Source organism: Eulemur rufifrons, chromosome 9 (assembly GCF_041146395.1).
Source record: "Eulemur rufifrons isolate Redbay chromosome 9, OSU_ERuf_1, whole genome shotgun sequence".
Classification (NCBI taxonomy): domain Eukaryota; kingdom Metazoa; phylum Chordata; class Mammalia; order Primates; family Lemuridae; genus Eulemur; species Eulemur rufifrons.
The window spans coordinates 43,817,637-43,832,524 of NC_090991.1; the positions used below are offsets into that span (position 1 = coordinate 43,817,637).

At 33.3% G+C, this 14,888-nt stretch overlaps 1 protein-coding gene across 1 annotated transcript in view; it reads right to left on the reverse strand.

The window, feature by feature from the left end:
• The window catches only part of SMURF2 (SMAD specific E3 ubiquitin protein ligase 2), a 100,004-nt gene that overhangs the window by 25,542 nt on the left and 59,574 nt on the right, over positions 1–14,888 (reverse strand). Inside the window, exons 5-9 of the mRNA XM_069481621.1 lie at positions 12,257–12,322; positions 8,748–8,832; positions 6,709–6,792; positions 4,641–4,843; positions 1,928–2,012 (exon numbers count right to left, since the gene is read on the reverse strand). Coding sequence (XP_069337722.1) covers positions 1,928–2,012; positions 4,641–4,843; positions 6,709–6,792; positions 8,748–8,832; positions 12,257–12,322 — 523 coding nt within the window. The remainder of the gene's footprint in view (positions 1–1,927; positions 2,013–4,640; positions 4,844–6,708; positions 6,793–8,747; positions 8,833–12,256; positions 12,323–14,888) is intronic.

The window sequence follows — 14,888 nt, forward strand, 5'->3', positions numbered from 1 at the left end:
TAATTTGGGGCACAGAGAACAAGAAAACAAAAAATCCAGACCATTACTTCATAGTCATTATTCAAAATAGGTGTCAATACTCAACATGAGATATTCTTAAACCTCTCTAGAAATCCCTCAGTCATTAATGAAAAACTGACATGTCTCCTCAAGAACAAGGGGCTATTACCAACAACGGTGCTGAAATCCATCTCAATTTCAACTTCTGTTGCCAGCTTACATACTATTCTTTCAATAGATAACTCAAGGTCAACTTTCTCACTATTGTACACCATTTAGTAAGAAATAATAATTTTTCTATACGTTTCCTATGAATGATTTATAGTAATTTTGTATTTTTAAATTAATATTAGCTAATTTTTTTGAGATAGGGTCTCACTCTGTTGCCCAGGCTGGAGTGCAGTGGCACAATCATAGCTCACTACAGCCTTGAACTCCTGGACTCAAGCCTCAGCCTCCCGGGTAGCTGTGTCTACAGATGCATGCCACCATGCTGCCTAGTTTTTTTTTATTTTTTGTAGGGATAGGGTCTCACTATGTTGCTCACGCTAGTCTCGAACTCCTGGCCTTAAGTGATCCTCCCGCTTCAGCCTCCCAAAGTACTGAGACTGTAAGTGTGAGCCACTGTGACCATCCTTGATTTTTAATAGTTTTAAAGAAAAGCTTATTATTGACCTTCAACTTGATAAACAGATGCCAAAATATTTTTTACATAATTTATATAACAAAACTCTGATTTCTAAAAGTTAGGCCCTTGGATTTTTTCAGTAAGCTTAAAAAACAAATGTAAAATATCCTCCCCACTACTTTTCAAAAACTAACAGCTTATACTGCCAAGACACAGAACTGACAACCTTGATACAGTAATTAATGATAGAACATTCTCTTGGTTACCACCCTCAAAGGATTCTAATTAAGCTCTATAACAAAGTAGTAAAACATTTTCATTATGATAGTTTTATTTATAAATAGAGAGTATCAAAGCAATCTAAGATTAGCTAGTCACATCTGTTTTTGATTCAAATACACTGAGTATAAGCTTTAGGCAGGAAAAAGATCTCCAGACCTTCTGTGGGTTGTTTTGAGTTTGGAAGGGCTGTATTTTGTTTTTTGAGTTTTTTTTGTTTTGTTTTATTTTGCAGAGGAGGTAGGTATTGTGCTTATTATAAAATATGCTCATCCTACAAAGGTACATGTACACATACAAAGCTGATTTAGAATTTAATTTAGAATTCAAGTTTGCAGCTTCAACCAGACTGTGGTCCTTTGTACCTGTTCATTAGAAATAACTCAAAATAGCTAAGTAATGTTTGAAAAACTCATTATTTGATACTAAAATGTATCAAAAACATATTAAAGCACTAAATTGATTTGTGTGTTGGTCCATCCTCTTAAAGTTAAAAGATAACATTTTGATCAGTAAATGTAATGCCTGCAGTTCAAATATATGTTTAGGTATTTAAAATAAATATAATTGAGTTGAATTAGGCTGTTTTCTACATTAACATGAAATTTTATTAAGGAACACATAAAAGAACACTGAATACATTTATATATGATTAAAAATTTTTTTAACCTTTAAAAAAAAAAGCCTAACCAGAAATAAGAGTATCAATCCATTACTACCCTTTTTAAAGGGTATGTTTCTCCCCAGGTCAATTTTCAAACTCCTAAAAGACCCATGTTTTTCCCCCATTTTTAAGGGGGAGCAGGGGAAAAAGGCTGGGGTGCAAACTAGCGTGGAATTGCAGAGAAAATTAGAGACTTTCTACTAAATGTCAAACTGAAATGACTATTAGAAAAGAGCCAAACTCTTATATAAACTATTTTTAGAAGTTAAAGGTTTAAAAAAAAAAAAAAAAACCAAAGAAATCCTACACAAAATGGATAGTCAATGGTATAAAGAGTATTTAAGATATGTTCTTACCTAGGCACTCTTGGATCGTGCCATGTGCTCACACCAGTCTGAGTATGTAAGAAATACACCTGACCTTGTTGAGTTGTCCTCTGTTCTGTAAAAATAATCAAAATTAATAAAAAAAAAAAATATTCAGAATGTCCAGATAAAGACAGCTATATACTAAGATGATATACTAATAGGGAAACATCTCCAAATTACCAATCTATTTCATTACAAAAACGGCTTTACAAACCATTTGTTCTGTCCCTTGGAAACAATCTTATAAATGGTGATGAGGATCAGAGGCCAGCTATATAAAAGCTAATTAAACTCATAATATGACTCAAATACTACTAAACATGTTGCAATGGAAAAAAGAAAACAAGATTGTTACAATACCAATAATTAAACAAAAGAAAAGATAAAGAAATGATCTTTTATATGTGTTAAATGTGGAGACTGAGAAGAACAAAGGCTCAAGGGAAGAGGCTGGATGACTTTGGCAAGACTGGGGGTAACTTTCAGAAACTTTCAAAGGGTCTGGAGACTGATAATCCTTTTTTATTATGCCTAATTTTAAACCAAAACTTATGTTCTCTCTTTTCTGGATGGAAGTGTATTCTCAAGACTACACTGTGGGCTTAAAGGGCCCCCAAACAGACAACATACAGGAGAGAAATTCTACAGTCATAAATAGGAAAAGATAGAAAAATAACAAAGTCAGAAAGAAGACTAAACGGTAAGTGTGCCCACTGGGGAGAAAAAAAGTCAATGGTGAACTGAACTCAAAGCTCTTGGGAAGAGAGTAGGGAAAGTAGGGAAACCAGAGTGAAGAGAAAATCTATAAAAAGGGTTTCTTCAGTTTTTTTGTAGTCTTTTTTTTTTTTAAGTAACAGAATCACTTTTCCTCAAAGAAAATCTACTGAGAATTTTTAATATATAAAATAAAGCTATTGCTAATATTTATTAGTATAAACTTAATTTGTTTATAAACCTATAAAGTCAACAAATTTCAACCTTAAACTGTTAAAAATTATAAACATAAAAATGTTTAAAATCAGTTGTAGATGACAGCTGCAATAATTTCATCCTTGGTATCCACTTTATTTGTATGTTTTGGTTGTACAATTTTTTTTTTAATCCCAATCACACAAATACTGTAAAAGTATAACCACTCCCACTCAAACAGCTTGCTTTATAATCTCAAAGAGAAATGGCAGGACATACTTTATTCTAAAGTCTGAATATTGATAACAACAGCTAAAATTTACTAAGTGCCTTCTATGCCAGACAGTACGTCAGGTGCTTCATATGAAATAATACAAATTTATTTCTTGCAAATGCATATGGTTGGTACCATTATTTTCCCCATTTTATAGAGGATAAAACTCGAGGCTTAGAGAGGTTAAATAATGTGTTCAGTATAAGGTGGCAAAGTCACAATATGAACTAGGTCTCCCAAGCCAATAACAAGCCAACAACAATAATCACTGTGCTATAAATTAACTTTATGAGGCATAGCACAGTTAATGTATAATTTTTTTCTAATTAAAGAGTTAAAATACATTTAAAATTAAAATTAGAATCATGCATTTGCAGAACATTTTTAAAAAATATTCTTGAGCAACATAAAACTTAGATGAGGCAATTCCCAATGTTGGTCATTAGGTGTCACCACAGTCCCAAATAGTTTATCTACAGTCAGTGTTAAGAGGGCAAGGATGTAACCTCGGCAAGCAAGGAGAGGACAGTCGAGTTCATACTATATACAAGTGATTGTAAGATGTGATTAATTTTAAAAGTTCTGTATTCAGCTAGCAGAAGATTCATGTCATCTTCCACATGAAATTCTATAATTCTAGGAATTTATATATTATAATCATTTTATACAAACAGAAGTGACTAAATCATTTACAACAATCCAATCGCTCAGATAATCTAAAATTATAGAGAATACAAATATATAAATACTACCAGAAATATGCTTTTGAAATAATTTCTAAATATGTATGCCTAGAAAATGACGGCCGTCAGACTTCAGATTACCGTTATCAATAAAAATATCACCTTACCTTTATATAGTGCCTATTTACAAAGCAGTCTCAACATCATCTCATATGCTCCTCACGAAACCCCTGTGATAAGGTATTTATCTCATTTCATTATAAAGGGCACAAAAGCCAAGGTTAAATGACTAGCCGGGTCTAACAGTTGGTTAGGTAGGTCTTCTACCACTTCAAAGATTTTTCAGGCCGGGCGCGGTGGCTCACGCCTGTAATCCTAGCACTCTGGGAGGCCGAGGCGGGTGGATCGCTCAAGGTCAGGAGTTCGAGACCAGCCTGAGCGAGACCCCGTCTCTACTAAAAATAGAAAGACATTATATGGACAACTAAAAATCTATATAGAAAAAAAATTAGCCGGGCATGGTGGCGCATGCCTGTAGTCCCAGCTACTTGGGAGGCTGAGGCAGTAGGATCGCTTAAGCCGAGGAGTTTGAGGTTGCTGTGAGCTAAGCTGACACCACGGCACTCACTCTAGCCTGGGCAACAAAGTGAGACTCTGTCTCAATAAAAAAAAAAAAAAAGATTTTTCAAAGTTGGGAGGTCTTACATTTACTTTTACTTTCATGCAGAATCCTTAAACCCAGATTGATAAACTTTTTTTAAAGTTGATTTTCTGAGTTTCTTAGCAAGCTAAAACAGTAAACCACACTTTATTTTTCCTTTGCTAGTTGTCATACCATAGCCTTCTGGTAGGTCTGGAGGAGTATGTAAATGTGTCCTGCTCATGTAATTTCTATGTCGTTGTGACCTGACTCTCCTCTCTGCCAGTCTGGGATCCGAAGACTGTCCACATGTTGCACCATTTGTTCCACTAATTGGAGTGTTCTCATCAACAAAGCAGCTAAGAGGTCTGCCAGGACTAGAATATTCAGATGCCGGTCTATTGAAAGTTAACAAGAAAAAAAATAGTTATCAATTTAGATATCAAAAGTAGAGTTCTCTAGATAATGTATATACTGCAATATCATTTATCACATAAGAAAATGGAATGACTAGTACAAATAGGATTTTAAGAACTCTGAGTTAAAAGCAAGCCTGAAGTCTCTAAGCATCAAAGAAAACCACCCAAGCAATAAGCATGTCAATTATGAGTTTAAATTATTTTATATAAAATCCACATATATTGTAGATGTGAGTACTGGCTTACAAAGCACTACTTGATCTAGTTATAGCCTACCTCTCAGACCTGATTTCCCACCATTCTCCCTCCCACTCTGCTTCTGCCACACTGATATCCTTTCCTGTTGTTCCTTGAACCTGCCAAGGTCATTCTACCTGAGAGCAGTTAACTCTTCCTTCCACATGGAATATCATTTTCTCCTACTCTCCGTAGGCCTGGCTTTGTCATTTAAATCAGTTTACTACTGCCTCCTAAGTCACCCAGTCATTTGATAGTGTGCATCAACTCAGCTCCTCAGCACAGCAATTATCTCTGATATTTTTCCTGTTTATTTGCACCCTTGTCTTTGTCACTCATCTCCCACTAGAATATTTATTGAGAAGGGAGTCTGACTAGCTTAATCCCTACTATAAATATTCCAAGTACCTAGTGCTTGACATATATATGTGCATAGCTCAATAAATGTTTATTGAATGAATATAGTTTGTCTCTTTAAGAGTGTCCAGTTTACTGTAGATGTTAGAAAATAAAATAATCAAGAGCCCATTTTTAAACTAATATTTAAAATACTCAACTTTTTATACCTGTATAAATTAATTTTAGCAGTTAAATGAATTAAAAGGAAATGAGCATCACTTAAACACTGACACAAATACAAATTCATTTACGCTCAGATATAATAAAAACGGGTCCTGCAACTTCAGTACAACCCTTGGCAGTTTTATATTAGAAATGCAACTCTCAAATCAGCATTTTAAAAAATGGCAACGTGAACTAAGATTCTTTCTGAGAATAATGGAATAAAGAAAACTTCGTGATTCAATGAATTAAACAATGAATCCCCAATAAATAACAGTAAGCATAGCTAATGAGAAGCATTTCATATTCCATGCCTGGTGCCAGTCCTGCTCAGAAGGAAAAAACCAAGGCAAAATATAACACTGAGCAGAGATGATAAACTTTGTTCTTACACCTTACAAGAGGCAGGGAGCAAGAGTCAGCCACTTACCCTATTTGTTTTCAGTTACTTAAAAAGCACCTATTTGCAGTTTCTAAAAATTGTCTTCCATCCTAATATCTTTACACATTAAGCTCCATAAAGAAAGGGACTAACAGCCATTCTTCAAGATTTAGTTCACAGATTCCCCTCCTTCAAGAGTTTTCCTTTCCAAGTTCTAACCACCTCCTTACCCCCACTCTAAGTTAGACGCCCCTCCATGTGGTCCCAGAGCATCTGGTTGTCTTGATCACAGACCTTACCTAGACCCAAGAGAAGATAATCATCCCCCATGTGACTGAAAGAATGGAGACCCTATGTGGGTATTTTGTTACAGCCATTCAATAATAGATTCAACTCAAAAAAATAAATTAATAGAAGATTCCCAGAAATAAGATGATGGCTCAACTTATTCATTTAACTCATTCAATAAATATTTGTTGAGTATCATTGTAGCTCCTAGAGCTACAGTAACAGGATGACCCTGTCAAGCAATCTTTGTTGAAGATCTATAGCAGTATATCCCGGAGGGGAAAAAAAAAATTTAATAAAGCTGACAGATAAAACAGAAAGGGACTTCAAGAGGGTGACTAGCATAGACTTTGGGAAACTATTTGTGTGTTCTTACCGTGTTGGGCGTTCCCACTGTGTAGTTCTTGTAATGTGGTTTAGATACTGGATTCTTCCAGAGGCGGTTCGCCTTTCTTCCCAGCTTATATAAAAATATTGAAAGATAAGGCATTAATAAGTATTAACAGGAAGCTGGAACACAGAATGTTTTCAGTGTAATAAATAAGCCAGTAATACATCTGTTGTTATAAATCTGGAATGCCAAATTGAAAGATTAATTCACACAATATGGAATTTTTTCACCTTATTTTAGAACTGCACCATATATCTTATGGAATTCTGAAGCTTTTAAAACATTTACACTGAGATGTGACAAATATTTTCCATCAGCCAAACTCTGAGAATGTTTTAATAATATCAACACTAAAAGTATACTGATTCCTCCAGAATATTGTGGAAAATGGCTATACTAAAAATATATTTAAGCATAAAATTAAGGTCATAAAACTAGTAACCAGAAGACTAAAGATGGGAACCCAGGTGGTCTAAAAATAAAAATTACACATAATTTTCTTAAAAATTTAAATTTTACTAGAAAAACATAAAAGTTTTGTAAAGCATGCAGCCTTCCCAAACTAATTTCTTAAAAATCAAGAATGCCACTTCTCTCTCAACTCTTTATTATAATTCATATAATAAAAAATAGGCAAATGACTATAGAAGTGTAGTAATGTTAATATTTCTACCAAAATACTGGCAGAGGTTAGATAGCATTAAAAAAGAGAAAATAGAGAGATGCTTAGGTTTCCCCCCATGATTACAATTATAGTACAATAATTGGTACTATAAGTTTAGGACAATAAGACTTACATTGCTGTACTCTCTCAATATTAGTTATTTCACTCTAAACTTCACCTTCAAAAATATTATAATCTACCTCACATCCATAAAAGAGTTAACAGATCGAGAAAGTAAAATGATCTATAAACAGTGAATTATAGTGATTTTTAACAGTGTAAACAAAATGAGCAAATACCATAGCTTGAATGTAAAATTTCTTATGAAAAAATAATTTCAGTCAAAACTCAACCATTTCTACACATTAAACAGATGCAATTTATTGTATGTAAATTATATCTCATTGAAGTTAATTAAAAATACTTTGAAAGTTAAAAATAAAATCAGAAAAGTGTCAGTACTAGCTTTAAACAAAGAGCAATGATAAAGATCTGACCCTTGAAATAAAAAGGGTCTGTGTGCTCTGACTCTGCCACTTACTATATGTGGCTTTAGGCAAATTACTTAACCTTAGTCTCAGGTTTTTTTAATCTATAAAATGACAGGTTAACAATAGTAGTAGCAGTAGAAATAATAGAAGCTAATTATTAAGCACTTACGTGCAAGACACTGTGCTTTATATGAATGACTTCATTTAACCCTCCCAAAAGTTTATGGGGTATGTACTATTATTAATCATCCTCTTTTATAAAAAAATATAAACTGAAACTTACAGAGCTTAAATAAATTAAGGTCATAAAGTCATTAAGCAGAAGAGTAAGGATTAGAACCCAGATGGTCTAATCCTAGAATCACAAGCTATATACCGCCTTCCAAGATGCTATAAGAATTAAGTGATATCATGTATATAAAGTGCTTAGAGCAGTATCTGACACATATATGTTCAATAATGTTACTATATTATAATTACTATTACCTAAATTCTCTATCCTATCCCTCTAAATAGAGCAATGTTTCAAATTCAGTACTTGTATGTCCTGCTTTGAATAATTTAATCAAACAAAAAAGTTGTTTTTTTAAATAGATAAGATTTACAAGAGAGTTATATTTGTCAAGAAATTTCATTTGTCTCCTAGGCAAAACTCTTAAAAACCAAATTTAACACATTTAATTCATGGCTTCTTTTATAAATTTGTTGTGACAAGATCCTTCACTAATTTTACCAGTAGAAGGAAAATCTACATTCTGGAATTGATCATAGCAAATTTCTAAAGTATACAATAAACATTAACTTATTTCTCATTCTTTTAAGGATATCATCTGTATATTTCTCTAATGATTTTAGTGGTGTTAGCTTACCCGTCTGGTAAATCATTATCAAACAAACGACTGCAGTCCACAACTTGTCCTCCTGTGCCTATTCGGTCTCTGGACTGAAGACTTACTATTAAACAACAGAAACAATTTACTAAGATTCATAGAACTAAAAGGAACTACTTCAATCTAAAATTTCTATCTTTAGAAGACATTTGGCTTATTTTAATACTTTAGAATGAACTTTTTGGTCTCTACTAAAATCTGTAATTTCTTTTCCATAGTTTTTTCCCTTCAAGAGTGATATTACAATTTTAACAGTTTTCTACACTTTACCATATTCATGGAGGAGAGTCTAATTCGTTTTTTACCACTGTGATGGTACAATGCAAAGTCACTACTGCACTTAAGAAGCCTACCATATTAACAGCATATTCATGTACAAGAGTTTATCAAGTTCATATTAATTTGGATTTAACTCTTGATAATCTGACCATCTTAAAAAAATACATTGGATTCTGGCAAGAGGGCAATCTTTGGATTCCATGAGTTTTAACAGTGTAGTATAAAATCATCCCTATAAACTCAGAATCAATAATAATAAACTTGGAAGCAAGAGATGTAAACACTAGAGCAGGCTCTACCAACTAGTTTAGCACCATAATCTTGAAGAAAACACTTAATATACTTAAGATTTAGATAATCTCATTTGAACAATGGGAAAGTTAGGTTAAATGACATCCCTGAAGCCCTTCCTTGTTGCTCTGGTATCCTTTAATTCTATTTTCAGCAACTCTCCCAAAAGATACAAGTGGTACAGCCAAACCTGACTATATCCCAACTTCTTAAAGAATTAATAGGTTACCCCATAAAGTATAATAAGGACCCCTTCATTTAAGGAAGGATCTCAAAATTCTAAAATCTTCCAGCTCTGTAAAAGTTTTGAAAAAAATCAGAAAGTTCAGAGCTCCTTTATATTAAGAACACTGTAACATACCTCTTCAGTGAAGGTAAATATTGTATGAAAACTATACTAGAAAACTATACTAATCAATTTTTATACAGACAAAATAAATGAAATGCTTACCAAAATGCAATCACAGTAGAAACAATGTATTTTTTTGTTTAAATAACATTAAGGTTCAAAGCTAAAGAATTTCATGGGCTCAATTTATATCTCCAGAATGCTATATTACAGAACACCTAAGCAATCTATAGGTGTTTTTAAATGGCCTAATTCTAACAACATATGAAATGAATCTTAGAAATACGATGTTTATCAAAGTACTGTCTATAATAGTAAAACATAAGAAACAACCTAAATATCCAACAATAAAGGACTAGCTAAATGAATTATATACCCACCATGGACTACCAAACAACATTAAAAATGTTATACAAGTGTAACCATGGGACCAAAAAAAGATGTTTATAATAGATTAAAACAGGTTACAAAAAATTTGGATGGCAGGAGTTCAACACCAGCCTGAGCAAGAGCAAGACCCCCTCTCTCAAAAAATAGAAAAATTAGTGGGGTGTGGTGGCACGTGCCTGTAGTCTAAGCTACTCAGGAGGCTGAGGCAGGAAGATCGCTTTAGCCCACGAGTTTTGAGGTTGCAGTGAGCTATGATGAGGCCACTGCACTCCAGGCTGGGAGACAGAGTGAGATTCATTCTCAAAAACAAAAAACAAAAAATTGCATGGTATAATCTCATTTTAAGAAGAGGTTTATATCAAAGTGATAACGATGATTATATGTATTCTTTAGGTTCTCTGTCAATATTTAGATTTTATTTTATAATAAAAAAGTAAAAAACTTCACAAGGGGTGGAAAAAGTTGAATAACAGTTTTAAATGCAAGGGAAAAGGTTTGTACCCCTTGAATTATCTCAATTCGGGAGGTTTTTCTCCCTAGGGTAACAATTATAAAAAAATGATAAAGCAAAGTATACAAAGATGTTTGCAAGTTTAAATGTTATAACAGCAAAAAATAACTTAAAAGGTTCTATGATTAATGATATAGCTATATAATTCATCCTTTAAAAAATCATTAATTACAAAGATTATATGCAAATACTAAAAATGGTTATGGTAAGTAGAAAAAAGCCAAGTGAAAATTTTATATTCACTGTAATTAAAAACAAAAATATACAGAAATACATATAAATAAAAATACTAGAAGAAGATATATATTTTTTAAAGTTAGTCTTCTAGTATACTTTTCTTCATTTTCCAAAAAGATGTCATATATATCTATTTACAATTATTTGGAGAGGACTAATTCTGCAAGAACTGGAACTCCTTATTTTTGAATGAGAGAACTACAGGATCATGTTTGAGTCCAGCCTGCCTCTCTCTTATTAATGGTCCTATTATGAACACCTGTGTCACACAAGCACTTTAGATAAATATACATATACACACACACATTCACGCACATACTCAAAACACTTGTTTTTTATGTAGTATAATCCAGTAAGTATATTTCTAATGTCTAACAAAGAAAGTCTGCTATTTATATAAATGCAAATAGTAAAACTTTTGTTATTCCTAGACATTAACTGGCAAGCATTATGTAACATACCAAATCAAATACAGTAGGAAGAATTCAAGGTAAAGTCTTGAATTCCAGGATTTTTGAAATTTTTTTTACCCTCTTCACAATCTAATAATTACAGGAATTGTCAATAACGCTGCAGGTATAGATACTTCCCTGGGACAATCGCAATAGGACTTTGTTATGTGGCTACTCTGGCAGTTAGTTCCCTAATTATGAACCCAATTCATTCACTGCCTTATAAAACAAAATCTTTCAAGTGCTTTTGGTAACTAAAACCTCTCTGATGGGTTCACGATGAAATCACCTTATTTTATATTCTGCTCTATCATGACGTGTAAGATTGCATTTTTCTTCTTTAAGAAGCCTCCAAGGTGCACTCTTCAGTGTTTTTCCACACTATGTATCTTGATAAAAATCTCAACCCATCAATTCTTAAGAAAGTCTCAGGAAATTTTATATCAAGCCTTTCCCTCTAGGTTAATTCAAGATAGCCTACCAGTCCACTAAGTGCCTTATGAATAAGGTAACAATTTCTCCCTTTTTCCAATCAGTGTTACACTACCATTGCTTATTCTATTTTTTTCAATTAGCACAGATTTTAAAACTGAAAAGCATTAAACATTAAACAAAGGGTTCAAAAGAATAGTCTCTTCTTACTCAAAAACTAGTTTGAGAATTATTTTCAGGAAACTTTACTATCATCTGTAAAGTTTATCTTAGCAATCTACCATATTTGAATATTTTAAAAGAATTCCTTCCTAAAGCATCACTAGTTCCTCCCAGCATTAGGAGTTACTATTTTTTTTTTGACATTATTTAAAGTTTTTAAAATTAAGTTAACCTAGTTCCTAGGTTCACTGTAACATTTTACATGATTTATATTTAATTCATGCTAATACAATACATGCTATGATATTTTGATCTATAAGGTACTCAGACATTAGGTCAGTTTGAATGAGGTCAAAATTCATGTAACTGTAAATTCCACACTTACCTACTATCTGTCCTCTAACTGTATCATTGTCATTTGGCCCAAGTTTGCACAGATCCAACCTCTGATCTATTTGAAATCAACCAAAAGAAAGCCATCAAAAAATTAGCTTGTATCAGAGATTCTAATATCTACAGAGTGACAGTAAATTTCCACAATTCACTAGAAATCATATCTACCATATAAAGAATTAATGTTTTAATTATAAATGTTTAAAATTCTCCAACTGCATATACAATTAGTATAAATGTCTCAACAAGTTTTGATAAATTCAGACTTCAAAAACCATGAAACAAACAAACAAAAAAACCATGAAACACTGGTGTATTACATTGCCAACAGACCACTACTTTCTCTCCAAACTTTCAGACTACTCCAGAGTCAGTCTTGGCTTCCTCTTAATAGTTATTGGTTTTAAGCAATTTTCCCCAAGCCTTGTTTTTCTCACATGTAACAACAGTAACTATCTCATATTTTTTAAGGATTAAGTCAAATAATTATGTAAAACTCTCAACATAGTGCCTGGCACCTAAGTGTTCAATAAATGTTAACTGTCATTTACTGTTATTTTTTACCTGTTACTTACTGTTAATTTTTTATCTAACCATTTCAAATGACACACACACTAAGTATTAATAAGAAGCCAAGAACAAACTATAAGATCTGTGTTTGACTCAGTTCTGTCACTAACTCATTAAGGGGCAACTCATTTATTCTCTCAGATGGCTCATGTGTAAAACAGATGTCACACTGGACTGGCCCTCAAAGTTACAGTGAGAAAAAATGTCACTCAAAGAATGCTGGTTTTACTTTGATTACAGTACTTATAGCTGAATTCCATTACAGCTCTGTTCCACCTATCTACTTAAATAACTGAATCAGTAAGAGGATGAGACCATATCTTAGTCTTTGTATTCTCCACTCCAACCTGGTTTAGGATACTATTACCTGGTGGTCAATAAATATTTAATTAAGTACTATTGCATATCAGAAAGATCAAATAATTATTAATGCAATGAAACATTTACAAGCAGCAGAAAGAAAAATCCTTGCCCTTAATCTATAGCCCCTGGCTATCCAGCCAAAAATACAGACATTTTTTCCTTTGCAAAATAAATGGACGCTAAGTTGGCTATACAGTGGACTTCCACAGAGCAATTCCTCTTCTCCTATTCAGTCCTCCCAACGTGGCATGCTCCCCTTTGCCAGCAGGCCTTTGCCCTTCCTTCTCAGGACAGGATCCACACCTTTTTCACCTTTATGTTGCCAGGGTTTAGAAAAGTACCTGGCACATTAAGAGTTCAATAAATGTTTGGTGAAATGAACCAGGGATCATGTCAGACATTTGATCTCTAAGTTTTCAGTCTGCCTGCTGGGTCAGGTAATAAAACAGTTTGTTTTTATATGCAGTTCATTTTTCTCAATCCCAATATCTTCTCCCTCCTGTTGGTCACCCTGTCAACACAGAAATATAAGAATTTCTCAGATGCCTTTAAATTCCTCTGACTTAGAACACCTAGCTCAATTTTCTACCCTTTTCTTTTTGATATTTATATTAGGTCAATATTTACATTTCTGGGCTTTGGTATCACACTACATTAAAAGAAATCATTTCTTAATATAACATTCAATACTAAATTTACTGTTTTTAATTTATTAATTTCCTTAGCTAAATTTTATGTTTGTTTAGCACAGGCATCTGGGCTAAAATCCATGACACTAATAATATTTTTTATATTATATAAAAAAGAATTCTGTAGAAACAAAACAATCTGTTGAAAAAGATATTTCCATCTATGGCCCTATGGAAAGACCCCAAAAAGACTCTTTGTCACCTGGTTACATGAATTACCTATACACTAAGTCAATTTGTCAATCCATTATGAAATCACTTCTAATGCCTTGATCTTGGTCTAACCTTCTAAATATCCAGGTTGGTGATAAACTGAGCTCTAGTTAAGTAGTTAATATAGCTGTCTTACACTCAAAATAATGTCTTACCTTTAACTTTTAATTTTGTCACAGCAGTTCTATACCATTCTTATCCACTAGTAATTCCCCTTTAACTGCCACCTTAAACACTCCAATCACCTAAATAAATACTCACTTCATCGCACAAATTCACCAAAACCAGAGAAGGGTGCTAAGAAATTTAAAAGGGCATATGTACCTTGACATCCTTCTTTTCATTCTTCTGGATATCAATCATTTATTTATTTTTGTTGTTTTTTGAGACCAAGTCTCCCTCTGTCACCCGGGCTAGAGTGCTGTGGCATCAGCCTATCTCACAGCAACCTCAAACCCCTGAGCTCAAGCAATCCTCCTGGATCCACCTGCCTCAGCCTCCTGAGTAGCTGGGACTACAGGCGCATGCCACCACACCCAGCTAATTTTTTCTATTTTTAGTAGAAATGGGGTCTCTTGCTCAGGCTGGTCTCAAACTCCTGAACTCAAGCAATCCTACCACCCTGGCCTCTCAGAGTGCTAGGATTACAGGCATGAGCCACCACACCCTGCCTCAATCATTTCTTAACACTTACAAATTCACTGGAAGTGAAGCATCAGCTCTGATTCAGCTGATGGTTCATTTTTTTTAAGTCTATAAAATAAATTTAGGCCAGGAATGTTTCAGAAA